We start from the raw sequence: 20,347 nt of genomic DNA on the forward strand, positions 1-20,347 counted from the left end.
CCTCCAAGTCCCCACAGAGACAAGCTCAGGCCGAAACTAATACCAGTTATTGTAGCTGTGCACCCTAGTTTGCTATGTGCTCCGTCCCGTATATCCTTCTATTAACTGAGTCTGACATATCCATAAGGATGATGGAAGGGCTCGGCTTTTTGCAAAGCCATTTCCTGTGCTGAATTATAATGCCTGGAAAGAGTAGAGGCGCGAAGCGTGCTTGATCAGACGTGCGTGAATATGAATGTGTGTTTTTTTTCAGAGCCTACCATCATCACCACGCTGGCCTCCACGCTGGACGTCACCGTCGGGGAGAGCGTGGTCCTGCCCTGCCAAGTGAGCCACGACCCGTCTCTGGAACTCAAGTTCACCTGGTTCTTCAACGAGCAGCTCATCCACTTCGGGAGCCACGGTGGATTCTTTGAAAAAGTGGGAGGCGTAAGTCAATATTCCATCATTCATGGTTTCTGACAGGCCTCTGGTTTTAAAACAAGCTGTCATGTTGTGAGAGGTGCGCAGACAGGATGCCTTCATGCATCAGTCTGGGAAGCCTTTTTGCTATGAGCGCTTGTATAGTATTTGGACATTTTATCCCCAAGAAAACAAAATATGCCTAAAAACAACAAAACTTGAAATGGGGGTACATTACAGGTGCATTTCTATCCCAGTAGCTATTATCGAAAAACATTTACCCCCTAGAATTAAATAAGGCAGTAACTATGTGTATGTGTTTGAGGATTTTAGCCACACTTTATTTTCTTTTTAAAGTATATTTTTCAGCCAAATGAAAAGAGAAATCAGGTAAAATCTTAGTTTTACTCTCTAATTCTATCTAATTTCTTATCTGCTTGAGCAGTAAGGACAAATCACCAGGCTAACACATAAAGACAGACAATCAAACACTCTCACATCCATACCTACGCCCAATTTAGATTCACAGATTAACCTAAAATATATGTCTTTGGACAGACACAGGGAGAACATGAAAAGAAGGCTTCCCGGCTCTGTGGTTTGAACCTTCCCTTGGTTTCGTTCTCCCTTTGCTGATGACTTTTCTTTGGTTTTCTGCTTCATCTGTTACAGATGGGAGACAGATAAAGCTTTGAGTGGCTGTGAGGCTAGAAAAGTGCTATACAATGCCACTGACAAGTGTATGATTTAATAATAACGTTATATCAGATTCCCTCATTATGGTACCAAATTGTCGGTAGCAAAACAGCGTACTAAAAAGGTGCAACGTGGTGCTTTCAGAGTGCATCACCTAGCAATATACATGTATATATATATGTGTGTAAATATATACTCATTTCTGCTGTTTGTTACAATTTGTTGTGTCTCCTGCTGTTTTTCCATCAAAAGATTTTATTCTAGATATAAAATACATTATTACAGTTTACTCACCACCTGATTCAAAACACAGTTTAATATTTCCTTATCCACCACGGGGACCATTAGTGATCATTTGTGTAGATTTATGTTATTTTCCTGGGTTTTTTTTTTAACATATTACATTTTTAACATCTGAGACTCATATTAAAGTAAACACTGCTAGAGCCGGACTGCAGATTTTTTCACACCTAACTAATTATCAATATTTAATGACTGAAAAATCCAACATATCATCGGATTGTTGTTTTTTTCAGACACTAAACATGAACAAATTTCTCTTTCATTTTTTATGTGTTGCTATTTATGAGTCCTTGCTAAGATAATACGACAATGCAGTTTAAAAATAATCTTGTTTTGTGGTCACATGTTTGTGGCATTTCAACTTGGTGTTGGCCAAACTATTCAGCATCAATGTGCCTAAAATGGTTGAAGGGTGTTTCTCCCATGTCTGTTATTATATTGTTTAAATACCAATAAATTGGCAAATAGCTAATAGCGGCCTCTAAACACACCAACGGTGTAGGCTTTATCCCTGGAGCACAAGCTGACGTTATCCCCCATTGTCTTCCCCCCAAAAAACGATCACGATATGATGGCAATAACCGCAGCGTATATGGCCAGATACTGATGTTTCCACATGCAGTCAGACCCCCTAATTTTAGTTTTATATTTGTATTAATACAACAAAAAATTGAATGAAAATAGAGTACCAGATAGATGTCAGTTAATTACATCTATCTGCAATATAAACACAGAAGACTAAAGGTTCATCCACACAGGAAGTGATTCATGCAGCACCCTGTAGCTGATAGTTAGTTGCTAGCAGACATCCCAGGTTTATCTTTGTAACTGTTGAATGTATTGTCATTAAACAGCACATTTCACTTTCATTGGTAGTCGAGTTGAACAAAGTTTTGTGTTCCCAGCAGTTATTTCACTCACTGTAGCTTTAAGACTCTGTATGTCATCGGCTTTCTGTTATATCTTGTCGCCAAGTAGCTTCCTGTGTGGACAGTTGCTAAAAAAATTGCCCTTTTGGTGAGACAACAAACTAACCTAACAACAAGTGAGAACAGAAATAGAACTTGTCCACAAATAGTTCCGGATGACATCCAAACTGGAGTGTTCAGCTGTGTTTGTGCCCACCTCGCCAAAACACTGTTGTGTGTAATTTCAGGAATGCTAATATTTGCTAATGTGCTAGCATGCTAACGGCCAATGGCATAGCTTAGCTGTAGGGTTTCTCCCACGAGAGAGCATCATTTCAAATTCGTTTTATTGTCACACTCCAGCTTTGATAACATATATTCCACATAAGCCGAGGCACATAATGTATAATTAAAACTCAAACCTTGTTGAGCTTCGTGGAGGAATCCTCATTTTATTAGCACCACTGCTACATAAAAGACATTGATTTATTGCCCAACCCCCTTCAGAGATTTCATTGTATAAAAGGTCCAGATGTGACTCTGAAGATTAATTGGTACATCAATATTATACTTCTTCTCTTAGCGGGGTCATAATAAATTCAGCCGCAGTGCAGAGGGAATGTTTGTATCAAGTGTTTAATTTATGGGCAGAAAAAAATTTGCTGCCTGTGGTTTATTTTAAAAAGAAATTTACATACATGCAACCAGTCTCAGTGAGCTCCTGTATACTTTATAAAGTCCGCAGCTTATACCTCAGCATGCCATGCACTGTTTTGAGTTGGAGGGTTTTTTCCTCTTTTAGCTAAAAAATGCAAGGCTCCTTTAAAAACTGCAGGCAATACAGAGGGGAAAAAATCCAATGCAGAGGCGTTTTTTTTTTCTTTCTGTTTCCTTTATGATTTAGGTGTTTCTAAGATCGTGATTTACAGTCTCCCCTCCTTAATAAATTGCTGTTCGTCTACACTTATATTGATTAAGCTACCAGCCACTCCATAGAATTTTTACTGCCACTGTGCCACATATTTCCGCCATGTCCAATTTATCACAGAACCTGCTCAGCTCTGCCTGGGTAAAATGATAATGTAGGAGAGGGAATTGCAATTAGAGATGGAATGAAAGGCCCTCTTAAAGAACTAACTATTAGACTAGCCATTAGGCTGCACTGTATAACTGAAGCGGCTCCATACCGCAATTCAAATCAAGTCATTAGAGCAAGTTCATTTCTGTAATCACAGGGATAAAACAAATGCACAGTGCGCACATGGTATAGAGAGGTATTTCTTTGTGCCTCTTTAGAATATAGATGGAAAGTGGGAGTGTGGAAATATGAATTCCTTTTTGAAGATATGAGAATAAGCTTTCTGTTTGGTTTCGTTTGTTCCCGCGTGGCTACAGAAAAAGTGAGCGTTGAATTGGAATCACAATAGCAGGTTGCTTACGAAACTCCTTTGCTTGTTCGTGTGTTTGCGGGTGATTGTGCATGCGTTGAATGACAGCAGCATTCGGCGGGAGACATTATGATTCGGAACGTCCAGCTGAGGCATGCCGGGAAGTACACGTGCGCCGTGCAAACCAAGGTGGACAGCATTTCCGTGGCTGTTGACTTGGTCATCAGAGGTGAGTCACCATAATAACTGTGATTTAAATAATTCACAATCTACCTGAAGAAGACTGGGCTTTGTCAGTGATGCATGTTTGCTGTGACTGGTTGCACTTCACTGACGAATGAATAAAGGGAGAGAAAATTGAGGCGAGTGGAAATTTCTCTCTGGAAGGTTTAAATGAAATTTACTGTCTAATTAGACCCAATAGCTCCCAAAGGTTTCACACTGAACTGATGTCGCTGCAGTAGCCTCAGGTGCTAAAACCACCGCCACACTCTCTACCGTCTTTCCATCTTTTCCTGATTTACATTCCCTCCCTCCCCTACCTTCTTCCTCCATCTGTCTCTCTATCTTTCTGTTCTCTTTCCTGCCTTGGCTATGCCATCTATCAGGTCCCCCAGGGCCCCCCACCAGCATCCATGTAGAAGGAATCACTGATACCACAGCCTCTCTGTCCTGGAGGCCCGGTCCTGATAATCACAGTCCAATTACGGCATACACCATCCAAGCCAGGACACCATTTTCCCTCGGGTGGCAAGCTGTCACCACAGGTAAGCTCTCTCCAACCAGCTGTGGCCTCCTCCAGTCACCCGGAGGGGGCCACTCTTCATCATGCCTCGGCTGTGAAAATATTGAAGATGTAATTTTTACCCCAGCATCAATTGTAGTGGGACCATTGACTCCCATTTTATCGCTCTCTTGGGAATCCTGAAACATGGATCTCGTCCCGATGATGAAGCTTGTTTGCCACGGCCGTAATTTGATAGTGCAGTTAAGTAATGGGATCGGTGTAATCTTTGCCCACATCCTTTATGGCACCCTTAACATTTACGCATGATTGGCGTAATGTGCTTTTATCTCGTTCTATTGATATTTTTGTGAATTAGGACTCTTTTATCAAAGATGGTTTTACTAGCTTCATTGATTTGCCAAGCAAGGGTCATAGATTTGTAACAGAAATACAATGTGACCTTGTAGGGGCTCAGAACCCAGAGGAAGAAAATTAGTTTTTGCTTTTTTAACTGGGATCATTTTTATTATTTTGGTTTTCAATATTCAGTCCCTTACAGCGATTCTGGTGTTTTGCTTGTTTCAGCTGACTTAAAAACTACACAGTGCCATGCATGCATTATTAAAGAATTCAACAAAGATCACCAAATTGGCAATGTAATGGTCAATATGTGTGTTTATGTGCATTTTTTTTTAAATCCTTATGCGTCCTTGTGTGGTATTGGAAGTGTGCTGTGTAACTACCATATCTGTTAGCCTGGAGGATAGCATGCTACTGATGCTTAGCTGAGACACTCCAAGAACACACAGCCACACACATTCATGTGTTGAAACTGAAGAGGGCACTGTGTGTTTTCTGCCAGTTCCTGAGGTGGTACGGGGCACCCGGCTGACAGCTACAGTAATAGACCTGAGCCCTTGGGTAGAGTATGAGTTTCGAGTCCTTGCAAGCAACTCCATCGGGACTGGCGAGCCCAGCAAGCCATCCAAACAAGCAAGGACAAAAGGAACATGTACGTACTGAATCTGTTTTAAAAACTGACCAGTATACATATCATTTACCCAACTTTCTGAATTGTTTAGGGAAATACTGTTCCCAAAATGTTTATTAATGCTGGAGGAAGGGAAACCGTTAGCCTTGCTCTGTCCATACATAAGTGAAGTTATCAGCTAACACTAGCAAGCTTGGTTGCATGAGAAACTCAAGGGGGGAATCACTCCACGTCACGCGGCATTCCTGAGGAACGCAAAAGGTGACCTTCCGTGTTCTTATGCTACGCGCCGGGTTATGGATAAAATCTAGTAGAATGATGCTCCCGCGGTAATACACGTTCCAGCCATGTATTCCAGCCCGAACCTTATCCCTAACCTGAACCAGCACTTTAATGACATTAAATAGTGTTTTCCAAAGCGATTTTAATAAAATGAACGAACATGTGTAGATTGATTCCAAACCGTTCTCATATTTCCTCATTTTTCCGATCTCGTCATTTAGGGATGTGTTGGGTGCCCGGAAGCGTAATATGTTGATGATTTGTCACCTAGCGTAAAATATTACGCCTCGAGAGTGAGAATGTGTTGGTGTCACAGCACCTGTCAAAGTGGCCACACCCCAACTCCAGTTTCCAGATGGGTGATCAGCCGCCATAGATTTGTTATGAAACTATCCATAGATGTCAGAATCTTTTTTTGTGGTTGGCTGTAAAGATGCTTTTTAACACTGTTAAGTTGGGCGTTTCAACGTGGGAGTCAATGGGGATGAGCACGCTTTTGGAGGCTCAAGTGGCCGTGAGAGGAACTGCAGTTCTTGCTACTTGTAGTATGTTGGCTTCAATGTTCAGCCTTGGTTCCTGCTTATTTCCACCACGTAATTCCCACCCGAGATGGACTTTTTGTTTTCAGACAAGCATATGTTCATTAGTCAGCTTGACTAGTTCTGTTAGATCTTCTTACATCTGGACAGAGTTTTTTCACAACTTCTGTCTTTAGTTCAGTTTTTTTTCCGTTTTTGGGATAACTTTTTTCAAGTAACCTTTGACAAGTAAAGGGTATAAGCATATTTTGTAAAATGTCAACCAATAGGCTGTCCTGATAGGTGGAGCGCATACCAAAAAATGCTCTCAGGAGCTCCTGGTTTGAGTCCCAATGGGCAAGACATTTGCTCCATGTCGTTCCCCCTACACACTTCTCTCTACACACGTGTCCAATAAATTTAGAAATGCTGATAAATATCTTAGGAAAATAAAATACAAAAACCTTGAATATACAGTCAGTGTGCTGGATATCATTACTGCCTCAAAAGAAAATGAAAGTCTCATTCAAATTGCAAAACATCTCTAAAAGCTTCTTTTAGCAGTTTAACAAGTTTAGATTCTTTACGTGTTCCCTTTTCGACTCGGAGATGGGAAGTTTGCTGATGTATCTCAATGCTGAAGTCCAGGCTTGTCACACACTTACCTCTCTTAGCAATTTAGGATTTGCTGGAAGGAGCATTATTACATGTGCCTTTGCAGTGTCATGTGAAGTCAACCCAGCTAAGCTGATCTGTCTTCTTCCTTTAGTTCCGAAGGTCACACCAGCTAATGTGAGCGGAGGCGGTGGCAGTCGCTCCGAATTAGTCATCACATGGGAGGTAAGCAAGCTTGCTCAAGACCCCTTCACCCATGGAGGAGGCAGCCAGACGTCATTATTCTCTGTGGATGTAGACCTCTGTTTCATTAATAACAGCTGAACTGTTTAATGTATGGCATTTCATTTTTAAGAACAGAAAGGCAATAACTGCTGCTGTCACCCTGGGGGAGAGAAAAATGCTTTTGAGGTTTCAATAAGATAATTAAACTCCGTTGTTCCTTCGAAGTTCTCACTTTTGTCCTCTTTTCTTTATTTTTCCTTTTTCGTTCTCTTTCTTATTTCTACAAAGCCCCCCACATATCAGCCCGGCTCCAAAAACGTATATTTGTTCAAGCTGCTGCTCAGAATCATCAGCTCCTGCTGTGAACCATTTCACTGTTGATGTTTCAGTATGCACAAGTGTGGTTAAAAGGTAACTTCCGCTAAGCGAAGCCCCTGTTTTGCCTCAGCCCCTGAAGTTCTTTATGCCGTTCTGTTTTCACACAAAAGCAGGGGCAGCAGGTTGTTCATAACTATTCCTTTAAGAAATTAAGAGAAGGCGTCTCTCCCCCAAGGTAACAGCTGACATTTTTATTCGCATGGCTGCAACCCGGGGCCTAGAATACAGCTCAAGATATGAATGAAGGTCTGCGTCAATGACACATATTGGTCAGCCAACATAGCCAGCCAAGAGTTTAGTTTACTTTAACAGTTTTGGTCGGAAGACTTTGAATGATTTCTTTGGACTGTTGTTTTTTCCAGGGTGGAACGCAGCATGTATTACTAATGATTTTTACAAAATAAGAATTGGATGCTCACGTTTGAATTTCTCTTGGATTTTCTCTAAACTAGTCAAAAATATACATACAGCTTCAGATATATACATAGACCCCACATATATTTGCTTAAATGTTTCAGTTGGACCTTGACCAGATGTTTTTGGTAGCCAATTTAGTTAATTTCAGTTAGAGCTCGACTTATTTCTTATTTCAACCTCTCAGTCCATAGCGATGTAAAACTTAGTTCACAATGGACAGTGACACTTTCAGCAGGTTCTAGCTCATGGCTTGAGGCTTGAGCTTTGGTCGTTTCTGGCTTGTTTCTGAACATCTTAACTAACGTCCTCTCATCTGAGGGTCACAGTTGGGTCTTCATCCAAACCAGTGAAATAATTATATAAATAAATAGGGGTTTTTTTCAACTCTCATCTATTTATTTTGAATTAAAAGACAAAACATTACCCTAGGATTGATACTTTTCACCTCATAAATGTACAAATGCTTAGGCAATATCAGTAGCAAACACTGTGTACAGAATAGGCTTTAAAGTTAAATTCTTTTCATATCTGCTACAGGTGACCCCGAACCCACCATTAGTTACGATGCCAAACTCACTAAACCCGTACTTACTGAATTAAATTCTAAAAGGTTTTTCACATTTTTTAGAAGTAAGAAAAACTGCATAATATAAAAACCATTTGTTGTATTTAGAGGTTACCTAATAACTGCAGAGAAAGATCAGCAAACATGAGAGAAGATGTAGTTTTGCTGTGATAATAGTAAAATAATAACAAAAAGTTGAAAACAAAGAGTGCTCAAGAATAATCCCTGAGGGACACCACAACGTAGTCAAGTGTGTTTGTTTCTGTCTGATTAGTACTGTTGTTTTGTTTTTTCAAGAACCTTTAAAAGCTTTGGGTGGTCATTCTGAATGTCTGGAGACCATAAACACTTATTCTAGCAGTTTTAACAAGTTTTATCAAAACAGTAGACCCCACTTCTCTCCAGACAAAAAAAAAAAAAGATGTGCTCTATGTATCTTTTAGTAGACCAGAGTGAAGAGGTTTGGTTTATTCACTAGAATAATGGAGCTATAAATATCTGAAGCATGACCACGGCTACGGCTGTGTTATCATGCTGAGTGCTTTGTACTGTGTAATGGATGTGTCTACTTATAGTTTTTGTGTGTTCAGCATGTTTTATTGCCTAAAAAACTGAAAGCCTCGTGTCTGACTATATTACATCGCATCCTCACATGGCAACTGTAGTTAAAAAGTAAAATATAAAGACATAGAGTTGCAGTGTGTTTATTTTCCTTTCTTTTGCAAGTGCTCACACAGTGTTGTTTTCCTGCAGCCTGTTCCGGAAGAGCTGCAGAACGGACCGGGCTTTGGCTATGTGGTGGCTTTTCGACCCCACGGCGCCACAGGCTGGATGCAGGCAGCCGTACCCTCCGCTGAAGCATCCAGATACGTCTTTAAAAACGAGAGCATTCAGCCCTTCTCCCCTTTCCAAGTCAAGGTTGGGGTTTACAACAACCTGGGAGAAGGGCCATTTGGACCTGTTACCACTATCTACTCTGCTGAGGAAGGTGTGTATGATTTGGAGTAGATCTGCATGTCTAGCTAGCAGTAATTCATCACTAAAAGACTGAGTCAGTCCTCCTTTCTTTAAATGGCAGCAGCGATCTCAAGCAGCCTTCTTCTATCAGCACTCGCAGGCGTCTTCAGCATACTTTCCTCCCTCTGTTGTTCTAATAAAAAGAAGCCGCTTTGAAACTTTTTTGATGTTCTCTCTTTGAGGGGTCATCAAAGCGCAGTACAACTTCTAAAACCAGTCTTTACACATTAACTCCAGAGCCTGGCCGAGCGCCCACCAGGGTCCGCGCCAAGAGCCTCTCTGCATCTGAGATTGAAGTTTCGTGGAAAGCTCTGCCCTGGAACGCCAACAAGAAGAGAGTGCTGGGCTACGAGGTGAGCTCTGATGAAATACCTTGTTTGTGTGAGTTTTCCCCTGGATGCATTTCCTGTTTGTACGCGTGTGTGCGCACACATGCCAGCTAATGCTGTACAATCTTGTTGTCTTCTATTATTGATGAGTGTTCGAGACTTATGCACCTTGGGCGTGCGAGATAATAGCTCGCTGCCTGCATAATGGTCCAGCCGAGTCCCAGGCCTGTGGGTTTGGTTGTGTTTCTCTTGTTGCTTACCTAAGTACTGTAACCACCCTGATTAGCGTGCTGATGCAATACTCCAAGGGATAGAATGCTTAGCTTCTAATCCACACAACATAGCAAGCAGTGGCTCTGCAGACTTTCTCTGTCCGTTCTCGTCATTTTAATTCTGCTCACTGTTGAAATCCAAGATGCGGACGAAGACGCTTTCGTCGTCGAACTGCGTAAAATGCCAGAATTATAAATTGTTGACCACTCAAAAGCAACAGAGGAGCAGGCCCTCAGCAAACCATTCCTGTGAGGAAAGGCAAATTATATTTGTGCTGTCAAGCATGCCCGCTGTTTCAGCCCTGACAAGCAGGGTGACAAAGAAAATCTGTTATCAGTGGACATTGATGGCAGGGGATTTTCACTTTTTTTATTTATTTATTTATTTTTGTTTCCCCACTTTTGCATATTTGACCTCAATCTGTACAAACAAAACTTAAACAGAACACACATCTGCCCGGCACAACGGAGGAACACAGTTCACAAGGCGCACGAGGTGGCATGCTGCTAAAGCTTGTTTTCAGACCGCTCACAGCTTCCATCCAGTTGAGTTCACATCTCCCTGTTTCCAGTTTGCACCTCACTGACAGGGTGTAACAGAAAGCTTTTAAGGTGTCCATCGTGTTTTCTGCATTCACGTCTGCGGTTCTACCTTGTTGCTTTTCAGCTGAGGTACTGGAGTAGAAGTGAAAGGGAAGACACGGCCAGCGTGCAAAGGACTGTAGGAAATCAAACATCTACTATTATTCGCGGGGTGAAAGGCAGCACCGCATATTACATCTCAGTGAGGGCGTATAACACTGCAGGAACGGGGCCTCCCAGCACCACCGTCAACGTTACCACCAAAAAGCCACGTAAGTATGGGATCAAATTAGAGCCTGCAAGAGATTAATGGCTGCCTGAGTTATATTGGGACTAAACTCAGATAAAAGGTGGCCTATTTTAACCTGAATAGATCTCTATAGTAACTTTCACTGATCATATAGGCCAGTCCACAGTAGATTATCTTCAGAGTTTCAGTTAAATATCAGCTAGAATCAGCACATTAGGCTCTTTTAGGGATATACAGATTATTTCAACTGGTTACCACTGAGCAATTTTCTTCTGATTAGAGGTCTAAATATGCATCAAAATGATACACAGCCATAAAATTGGGATCATGTTGGCTCAGACGTGAAAGTCTGGTAGACGTCTATATCACCCTCGACATTATTTCAACAAGCAAACACATTTTTTTGTGGGTTTTTTTGCATTCCACATTTGATTGTTTTACAAAATGATCGTGAAGAGACCCCAGGTACACAAAGGACACTGATTTAGTATTGCCAATATGAAATCAGTATTTTCTTTATTGAAAAAATTGTTCATTCCATGCGTGCATCAGTTTTGCAACTGCTTACTGCAGTTCAAGGTTTGAGCTTGTTCCAGCTGTCATAGAGTGTATGCATATGTACAAAAGACGGCAGAGTTATTATTGTTATTATTATTGTTTCCTCTCATCTGAGAAAAAGATGTGCTTCCAGTATGCATCATCGTTTTCCATGTTTTCCTCATCATACTTCTGTCTGGTTTAAAGTTGCAGAAGAGTTTTTCTCGATCTCCAACCTCGAGTACATTCCTGTGCTGAGTTCTATTGTCATCTTTGAGAGAACAATTCCTTACTTGGCCATTCACTGCTGTTTTGGCAGTTATTCTATGGTCTTTAGACACATCGCTCACTAATTTCCTTTCTAGAAGCTTTTAAATCTTTTAGAATTTCTTGATGATATTTCTCCCTCTAGCTTTACGAGCGTCAACAAGTCTAAATGGATTTCTTTTGTTTTTGCCATGATGCTTTCTCAAGTGACAGCTCAGACTCTTGAAGAAGTTTTATACTCTGTGTAAATTGGAAGATAACCCTCAGTTTGAACATAATTTTACAAGCTTTGAGAATTACAAATTTAAAGCACATCTTTGTGCATATTGCACAGCAGTGGTTTGTGCTATGGATAGAAACAATATGGAAATAGTTCATCCTTTCTAAAGAACCTGTGGCTCCGACATGCCAAATTGACTTTTTTTGAATGTGAACAGTTTCCGATGAGTGTGAAATAGAATGATTATTTTCTTTGTTCTCTTATTTCCAAAGCTTGACAGGACAATTTTATTAAAACAAAAAACCAATATGACTTTTCTTACTGCCTAGGATTAGACATAGACTTAGTTGGTCTGGGCTTACCTCAGAGAGTTAACCAAATCTTCATTTTGTTTTGAAGTCATCTTCAACACCTTTTTAAAGACTTTGCTGGCTGGGTCACCTTTTTCATAAGCACAGAGCGTGATGCAGACAGCGTGGGTTCTAATCCCATTATGTCTGTCTGGTTTGAAGTTGCAGAAGAGTTTTTCTCAATCTCCAACCTTGCAGTACATTCCTGTGCAGAGTGCGAATCCCATTAACTCTTTACTGGGATTTTAGGTTTTATAGAAGCAGCTAGCACAAACAAAGGCTGGCTATGTTACAGTTGCTTCACAGTACACCCATCTGATCAGTGTGCCACTGCTCAGCTATCATTTTAAGGTAAATGATGTGTTTTTGCTCTCCCAGCACCCAGTCAGCCACCGGGTAAAGTGGTGTGGAACACGTCGAACTCCAAGATTATACTGAACTGGGAGCAGGTCAAAGCCCTGGAGAACGAGTCAGAGGTCACTGGTTACAAAGTAAGCACCCAGACGCCTTGTTTTGTTAGAAAATTCTGTCCCGTGCCACGCCGCCATAATTCGATCTCGTCTTCTTCAGGTGCTGTACAAGAAGAATCGACACAGTCGCCCCAGCGTCATGGAAACAAACACCACCTCTGTAGAGCTGGCGCTTCCTACTGACGAGGATTATATTATCCAGATAAAGCCATTTGGTGAGGGAGGGGAAGGCAGCAGTAGTAGGCAGATCACCATCCCAAGGATACCAGGTCAGTGGAGAGCTAGTTAGTGTCTCCCTCGTGGCTGAGCTGAATAATCCCGTCCCCTGCTGCTGTCTTGGCAGAACAGATTAGCTGCTCCAAAGCGACAGAGACTGGGGAAATAATGTTCTACATTTGACATTTGTGTAATTACAGTTTCTACGTGACACCAAAAAGTATGTAAAGTAAAATACTCTATTTAGAGTCCTTTCTGTGCCTCACTCTGCTGCTCAAGGAGTAAGATGAGAACATGTTTTAGATATTTTTATCAGCTCTTAATTGCTAAAGCAGGTTGAAGAGACGTCTCTTTAATAAGAAAAAGGTGGGAAAAAAACTTATTTCTCTCATAGACTAACAGCCTTGTTCTTTTCAACACCTTTTACAGGCCCCAACGCAGTCGGCTCAGCATCCAAGGTCTCCACTCTATCAGCACTCAGCACAATAGCACTGTCTTTCACAGCGCGGACATCTTTATGACAAACGTCTCGCAGCAGGCGTTGCATCTGATGTGAAGACGGCGCTCCGGCAGAACGCAAACAAAGCCCACTCCGGTGTAACTAGATCCATTCATTTAGATTTTAGAAGCAAAAGGAAGACGCCGAAGGAAAAAACAACAAAAACAGACAAAAAAAAAACGCCATTGAGATAACAGGGAAGGGGTCCCCTTCAGCGCCCAGGCTAAGTAAGGGAGATTGACCGATGTCGTGACTATGTTGTTACCAAAGCAGCTTTCATAAGAAAAAAATAATCAGAAAAAAATGTCTTATATGCATTTTTTTGTATGACACGTTGAGCTTTTATAGATTTTCTTTTCTTAAATAAATTTAAAGTCTGTCTGGGCGTATTGGGTCAGAACATCTGCATGACAAGCACCATCATCAAATTTTCCAGTCTGGAGGTGAAGAATGTGATTTGACAGATCACCCTTTGTCTTCTAAAATAAGATACTACTTGTGACTTTTTTTTTTTTTTTCTTCATTTCTGTTTCTGCACTATTTAAAAAAAAAAATTAAAAAAAAAGCTTGTCTCAAAGGACTGCATCGACAGCTTTGGCATATGCTGCTATTAATCCCAGTTTGTAAAGAGACAACTAGCATTAGACTTTACATGTTAATGCTTTATCATTCTAGGAAAGTGGCTTTGGGTTATCTTGATATATCAGATAATCCTAATAGGCACCAATCTTGGAAAGTTTTGTCAAAGCAGTCACATGAAATGTGAACACTGAAAGCGTTATGAGTTGAAATCATTCCTCCTGTCCAAAGATGGCATAGCTCCACTGCAGCCTCATGTTAGCTTAATCTACACTTGTGCTAAAGTCCAACATGAGGTTCTGGTCTTGGTTGTGCCGTGCTCAGACCACACAATTATTTTAATAAACATGCTCAGTGTGTCACGTTAAAAGATTCCAACATCAGATGTGCTTATATGTTCAGAACATATTTGGAGGGCTAAATTATCAGCAAAAGCTAGCTTGATTAGCAAGCAAACCTAAAGTGTACAAGAATAACACCCCTAAAACTGACCAAAATTAAACTATAACTACTTGGACAAGCTGTACCTCACAGCAAGTAAGTTATAGCTTGTATCCCAACTGTATCCTTTTTTTTAATGATAATCCTGCTCAGAATTCTCTCAAAACTCACCAACACCTCAAACATGGTTGAGGAATCCAGTTCAGTGACTGAATTAGCGAAGGTAGAGGCTAACTGGCTGCTTGGCCAGGCCACATCCCTAACTTTAATCCAGAAACAAACTCCAGACATGTAAGCTATGAAAATAGTTTGCCCCAAATACAATTTTTATAAACTGTATATACCAAGCTTTTTAAATAGCAGCTGTAAAGAAGTTAATTGAATCACTCTAGTTGAGCATTTTAACACAATATTAGAACGTACTGTCTTTTGGAATCAGCCTCAAATGACAATTGAAGGATTTGCATGTTGGTTGTAAGCTATCCAATATGCAGCAATAGTTTTTTGTCAGCTCTCATTCACTCAACATGCCTCATAAGCTTGCTACATCTTTCTGGCCATGGTACTTTCACGCTAATATCCAATAGTCTTAACCTAGCACTGACTAAATGTTTTTTTAATGTGCCAGTTCCCCTGTTTGTGTCGCCTTGCTGTGCTGCAGCAGTTTTACTGCTATGAAGACAGAACAAACCTCCACGCTAATAGCTGGACTTTGCTAACTGTAGAATGCTAAAATGTCACATATGTTTCTGCTGAACTCTAGAATTCAGTCTCAGACCACAGATCATGCTGCAATTGCACTTGGAAGAGATTTTAAACAGCCGGTACGGACAGAAGGAATGATCACAGGGAGCAATAACTGGTTTATTTGTATAGCGTGAGTCTAAATCCCATCATCCTCGATGCTAAAGCATTAGCATATTAGCATGCCACGTTTTTGGTGCCAGTCCCTTGAGGGGTCGGGTTACCCAACAGCTCCCAAAATGTCGATGAAGTACTTAAAGCATCCACGTGATAATTACCGACTTTGTAACCAGATGTAACATCGAGCTATCGTTGAAAGCTTCTCCCTTGGGTTCCTCTATCATGGCCGTTTAACAGCAATGGGAACCGGGCCCTTGTGGCTGTCTCATGCTCCTCATTCTTTAAGTTAGCCCTGTGTCTAGAGCTATTCTTTGCCTTCTGTGTGCCTCATCATATGTTCAAAATCCTCAGGTCCTTAAAGAGCCTTAACTTATCATATGTATATCAAAAACATTAGAAACATAGGACTATGAAGCAACTGTGGTGATGTTTACATGCAGCTTTGTGGATAGAAAACTGTATGTAGTGAGGGGGGCCAGCATCCTTTTCCTGATGTTACAGAGGTGAATTTGAATGGCATTCTGCTGTTTCGCATGGGATATTGGCAATATATGAGGCCTGGTGCATTTTTATAGGTGTGTATTCTTAATAAAAAAGACAATGCTGCTGATCTTTTCCTTTTTCCCATCGTCTCCTGATGCCATGTGGGGCTGCTGTGCTACGCAGAGTACAGTGCAGTCTGTATGTAGCTTGTAATCCAGTTAAGTAGTTTGTAGTACGTTGAAGGGAAGTGTACTGTAGGCTACTGGGTCTTGCTCAGAATCATGCATTGAGAAATGTGTAATATACTGTTTTGTACACTTCAGATCATTTATATAAAAGAACCTTTCTAAAGAGATGATTTACTTGGTTTTTATGTATCAACTCTGTTTCATACTGTAGCTAACTGTTGCTCAGCATGACTGTAATTTGTCCTCTCTTACGTCCATTTGCAAAACTGACTGAATGGCTTAAGGTTCGTGCATCTGATAAGTTTGTGTATACTGTGCGTGTACCATGAAAACTGAACCACGATCAGCCCAATGTCTATGCTTCTGTCTCAGTCAGCCCCTCTGAGATGTGCTGGGTCTTCTGCTCATATACGCGCCACAGGAGAGTTTCTTCTGTTGCTGTTTGTTGTTTATACTGTGTTAATAAAGATTACCGATTTATAGAACAATGCTGAGCGCTGCTGGTGCATCAATATGATATCGGCCTGCATGACATATTGCAAGAAAGTGCCCCTCTTGAACTCTTTTCTGTGATACACCTGCACCATTTCATAGGTTTTATTACAACGTGCCCTGAAGGCAGGTAAAATACAAGGACTTCATTCAGTGTAGTGCAGTCAGACTCGGGACATCTTCACACTACAACTATGACAGAATGTGGCAATAGCACTTATCATTAATACTAATAGTCTAGAGAAGAAGCACAGGAATTTTAGATCTCCATATTTAGCAATCAGTCTCTCTTTTCAGATATTCCTTAGCTCAGAATGTGTTTTTATCTCTGTCGATTTTCTCTTGAGAAGTGCCTTCTTCCATGCAAATAGCTGCACTTTTATCTTTAAGCAGATTTTTTTCTGTTCTGCCTGAATATTCTCGGATCTCTATCTGCCTCTTCATCCCTGCCCAGACTAATTTTTAAAACTCTGGACTGTAACAGAAATATTAACGATTGACTTTGTCTTTCCATTAATCTGAACAGGGTAATTTCAATTGCAGTTAAACCTTTGTCCTGCAGCAATCACATCGCCATTTGTGAGTGAATTTCTGTTATAATCCATGAGGTTCTGGATGGACTTTTTCTCTTTTGGGGGGCAGAGTAATAATTTAGAATAAATTTTTACAAGACAGTAGAAGAGACTGGAAAGGAGGGAGGAGGTGTGTGCACATTCAAATCTGCAGTAATCTTTTGGCAAATGGGTCAATCGCTCAACCCACTGAGATATGAGCACCCAGACCTGCAATTTTTGATGATTTAATCACAGTTAATCATCATATTATCACAAATCGATCTAAATGCACGTTATTGACAACTTGACACCAGTCAGTCATCCTATTGTCATCACCGTCGTTACGTAGCAAAGCTGCTTTGAAGACAGCAGCTGACTGAAAGTGTCAATGGCACAGCAGTAATTTTAGTCATGCCATGGTCTCCAACCACTGTTTTCCCTAGTGTGACTGCAACTTAACTGGTGACTGTGATAAGGCTGAATGTGTAGCCATGAATGAATGTGTAACTGTGATAGCCCTGTAATGGGCTGTTAACCAGTCTAGGTAGGAGGGGAAAAAGAAAGAAATGTAGGTTTTTGCTAAATAACAAAAACAATTACACAAATGACAAATCTGCAGCACTTGTGTGATGCTGTCAGGATGGAGCAAAATTTCTGAGGAATGTTTCCAGCAACTTGTTGTTCAAAGAATTAAGACAGTTCCAAAGGCAAAAGGGGGTCTAACTCGATACTAGCAAGTGTAACTAATAAAGTGTCCAGAGATCGTGCGTGTTTATATATATCCTCGGACAAACAGTCTAAAAACAAGAATGATGAAGGAATTCTGCCATCCAAACCCTCTTCTGTTTATATCTCAGAAAGGGAAAACATGAAATGTCTCATATCTCATGTGGAGAAATAACCAGAAACACAAACTGTAGACTGTATGTGTGAATTGGGTCCTGGCCCTTTAAATAGTATAATATACAAAATTGTTCAACTGAACGATTGCAGCACATTAAATCTGGGTGATTTAGATGTCAGCCTATCCAAACAGGATTTTGCTGGTCTTCCTGAGAAGGTGAGTGCACGCAAACCTAAATTAGCAACATTTTTTCAGATAATGTCCAATATTGTCCATGAATTTTTGAGATTTATAAATAAGTACTCCAGTACTCATATTCATCAACTATCTGGTTTGTGCATAGTGAAGGATTTCAAACATGTCCGATATCTAGCTTTGGTGCATTAATATACAGTATCTCAAAACTGGAGACATCAAAGACAAAGTTAATATGCAAAGAGATCGGGGAAAAGACTTTCAGTGGATTAAATATTAGAATATTGTGTAAATGTTTCATGGATGGAAATCCAAAGTTGGGATTTTTCAGCGTCCAGTCTTGTTTGTTTACAGAGATGTGTCAACAACAGATCCATCAAAGGTCCAGTGTGCATTCTTCCATATATTGCCTGTATCTGTGATGAATACAAAGGTATCACTGCCTTAGATCATACCAGATTTTAGGACTTTTATTCCAGTAATGGAGGGTGAGTAAGACCCCCATTCTGTCTTATGTTAGTTTCAGGCCACCCTAGAAGGACCAGCAGCTGTGAAAATAGCTGGATAGATGAATGTACTGAATCATGCTGGAAATATTTTATTTTTTCCTCCTAGTTCAAATATTTTTATATCAGTGTTGCACAGCTGCCAAGGCTGTGCCTTCTGCTGTTTTGTGTTACCCACTTTATAATATATATCACTAATAGGAATAGTAATTACTTTATTTGTGAAATTCTTTCAGGCATTATCAAACACTATCAATCCATTACCTCTAGCTGCTTATCCAATATTAAGGATGCCAGCTCAGAAACATGGAGTGTGAACCACACAATCACACACTCTTATATCCACACATATGGACAGAATCACCACTTAACCTGACTTTGGACTGTAGGAGGAAGCCAGAGTCCCCAAAGGCAACAGGTGACCTTGACTGTTGAGCCTTCCTGCTAACCACTGCACCAATCAAATAACAGTGACAAATAAATATGTATTTTGTAGAGGACTGCATAACAGTTATTCTTGACATGCTTTACATGGACAAATTGATTTCACCTTCTAGCAGCGCTGACATATCTCTAAGCGGTATCCATTATTCCTTCGTTATTTATTTTGAGTAAACTGTGCAAACCTAGATCCTTCAATTTCCATCATGCAACATGTTACTGTCGCTTCAATTCCAATTCTAATTATATTAGCCCTCAATAACAAAAAAAGTCTCCTCAAGTTGCTTTATATTAAATATTGAAGGTAAATACCCTCCAATAATACAGTGAAAACCCCAACAATCAAACAGCGGCAATGCGTGAGCACTTGATGAAAGTGGGAAAGAAAAATTCCCTTTTAACAGGAAACTTCCAGCTAAAGACACGCTGTAGAAAAGAGCCAGAGACTGATAATAACTAATAATAATATGCAGAGTCGTGTATAAAAACCACTGAAAGGTGGAGGGTCCGCCTCCCATCCTACTTTTAAATACCATAGGAACCACAATAATCTGACAGCAACGTGCTCTATTGGGGTGATACGGTACTGATTAATCAAGACCTGCAATGGAAACTTATTATAAATGTGCAAATGCCAGCTGGTGATATAAATCTAAATTAAAGCTGGTAAAAAAAAATCAAGGGGGTGAATTAAGACATAAGTGGATTTCTGTAGCAGCAGTGACAGACTCTGGTATGGGAAAAGCCAGAGCGAAATAAATAAATAAATGATAAAACTGGGACACAGCCATAGTTATCTACCCATCATGGGCAATTAGAAAAAAACAATCTGTGCAATGAGACTGTATGTGGGGAAAAGAAAAAAGAAGAATTTTGACTTAATTGGCTTTCCGTACCAGCAAAGGCGAAACTATTGTGACTTGTAAACAATGTGAAGACATCCTGCAGGTGTTTTGCAGACTAATATAAGGTGATTGTATTCTGTGTGAAGTACCAAGTGATTTTTGAAGTTCAGTGAAAATGTTGAGCATGCTTCTTTGGTTTCAGAAATCCACTAGGTGGCACTAAGAGCACCCAGAAACCCACTGCAGCCCACTTTTACTGCATGTACCGAATGTGGTCACAAGATGGCAATACAGACCAAGGCTGTTTCCATCATATTCACTCCAGCAAGAATCCTTCACTACTCTGGTGTTACAAAAGAAGCCCTTTATTTCACAAGCTGAATTGTAAATGTATGGAAATATTCAAGTAACAGAAGGGGAAAAACAAACCAAACATTTCCTCAAGTTCAAAAAGAAATCCCTCTCCCTTCATTACAGAATCAGAGACAGTG

At 40.5% G+C, this 20,347-nt stretch overlaps 1 protein-coding gene across 2 annotated transcripts in view; it reads left to right on the forward strand.

Annotated features, from left to right (window-relative positions):
* The window catches only part of cntn4 (contactin 4), a 198,120-nt gene extending 181,646 nt beyond the window's left edge, over positions 1–16,474 (forward strand). Inside the window, exons 13-23 of one of the 2 annotated variants that reach the window (XM_085160257.1) lie at positions 254–429; positions 3,806–3,926; positions 4,306–4,464; positions 5,287–5,436; positions 6,985–7,055; positions 9,169–9,403; positions 9,670–9,785; positions 10,701–10,887; positions 12,618–12,730; positions 12,810–12,978; positions 13,355–16,474. In XM_085160257.1, the coding sequence (XP_085016383.1) occupies positions 254–429; positions 3,806–3,926; positions 4,306–4,464; positions 5,287–5,436; positions 6,985–7,055; positions 9,169–9,403; positions 9,670–9,785; positions 10,701–10,887; positions 12,618–12,730; positions 12,810–12,978; positions 13,355–13,446 (1,589 nt within the window). In that variant the 3' untranslated portion in view covers positions 13,447–16,474. The remainder of the gene's footprint in view (positions 1–253; positions 430–3,805; positions 3,927–4,305; positions 4,465–5,286; positions 5,437–6,984; positions 7,056–9,168; positions 9,404–9,669; positions 9,786–10,700; positions 10,888–12,617; positions 12,731–12,809; positions 12,979–13,354) is intronic. The other variant, XM_085160258.1, reaches the window with a different exon arrangement.
* Positions 16,475–20,347: the final 3,873 nt, after the last annotated feature.

Source organism: Neolamprologus multifasciatus, chromosome 5 (assembly GCF_963576455.1).
Source record: "Neolamprologus multifasciatus chromosome 5, fNeoMul1.2, whole genome shotgun sequence".
Lineage (NCBI taxonomy): Eukaryota > Metazoa > Chordata > Actinopteri > Cichliformes > Cichlidae > Neolamprologus > Neolamprologus multifasciatus.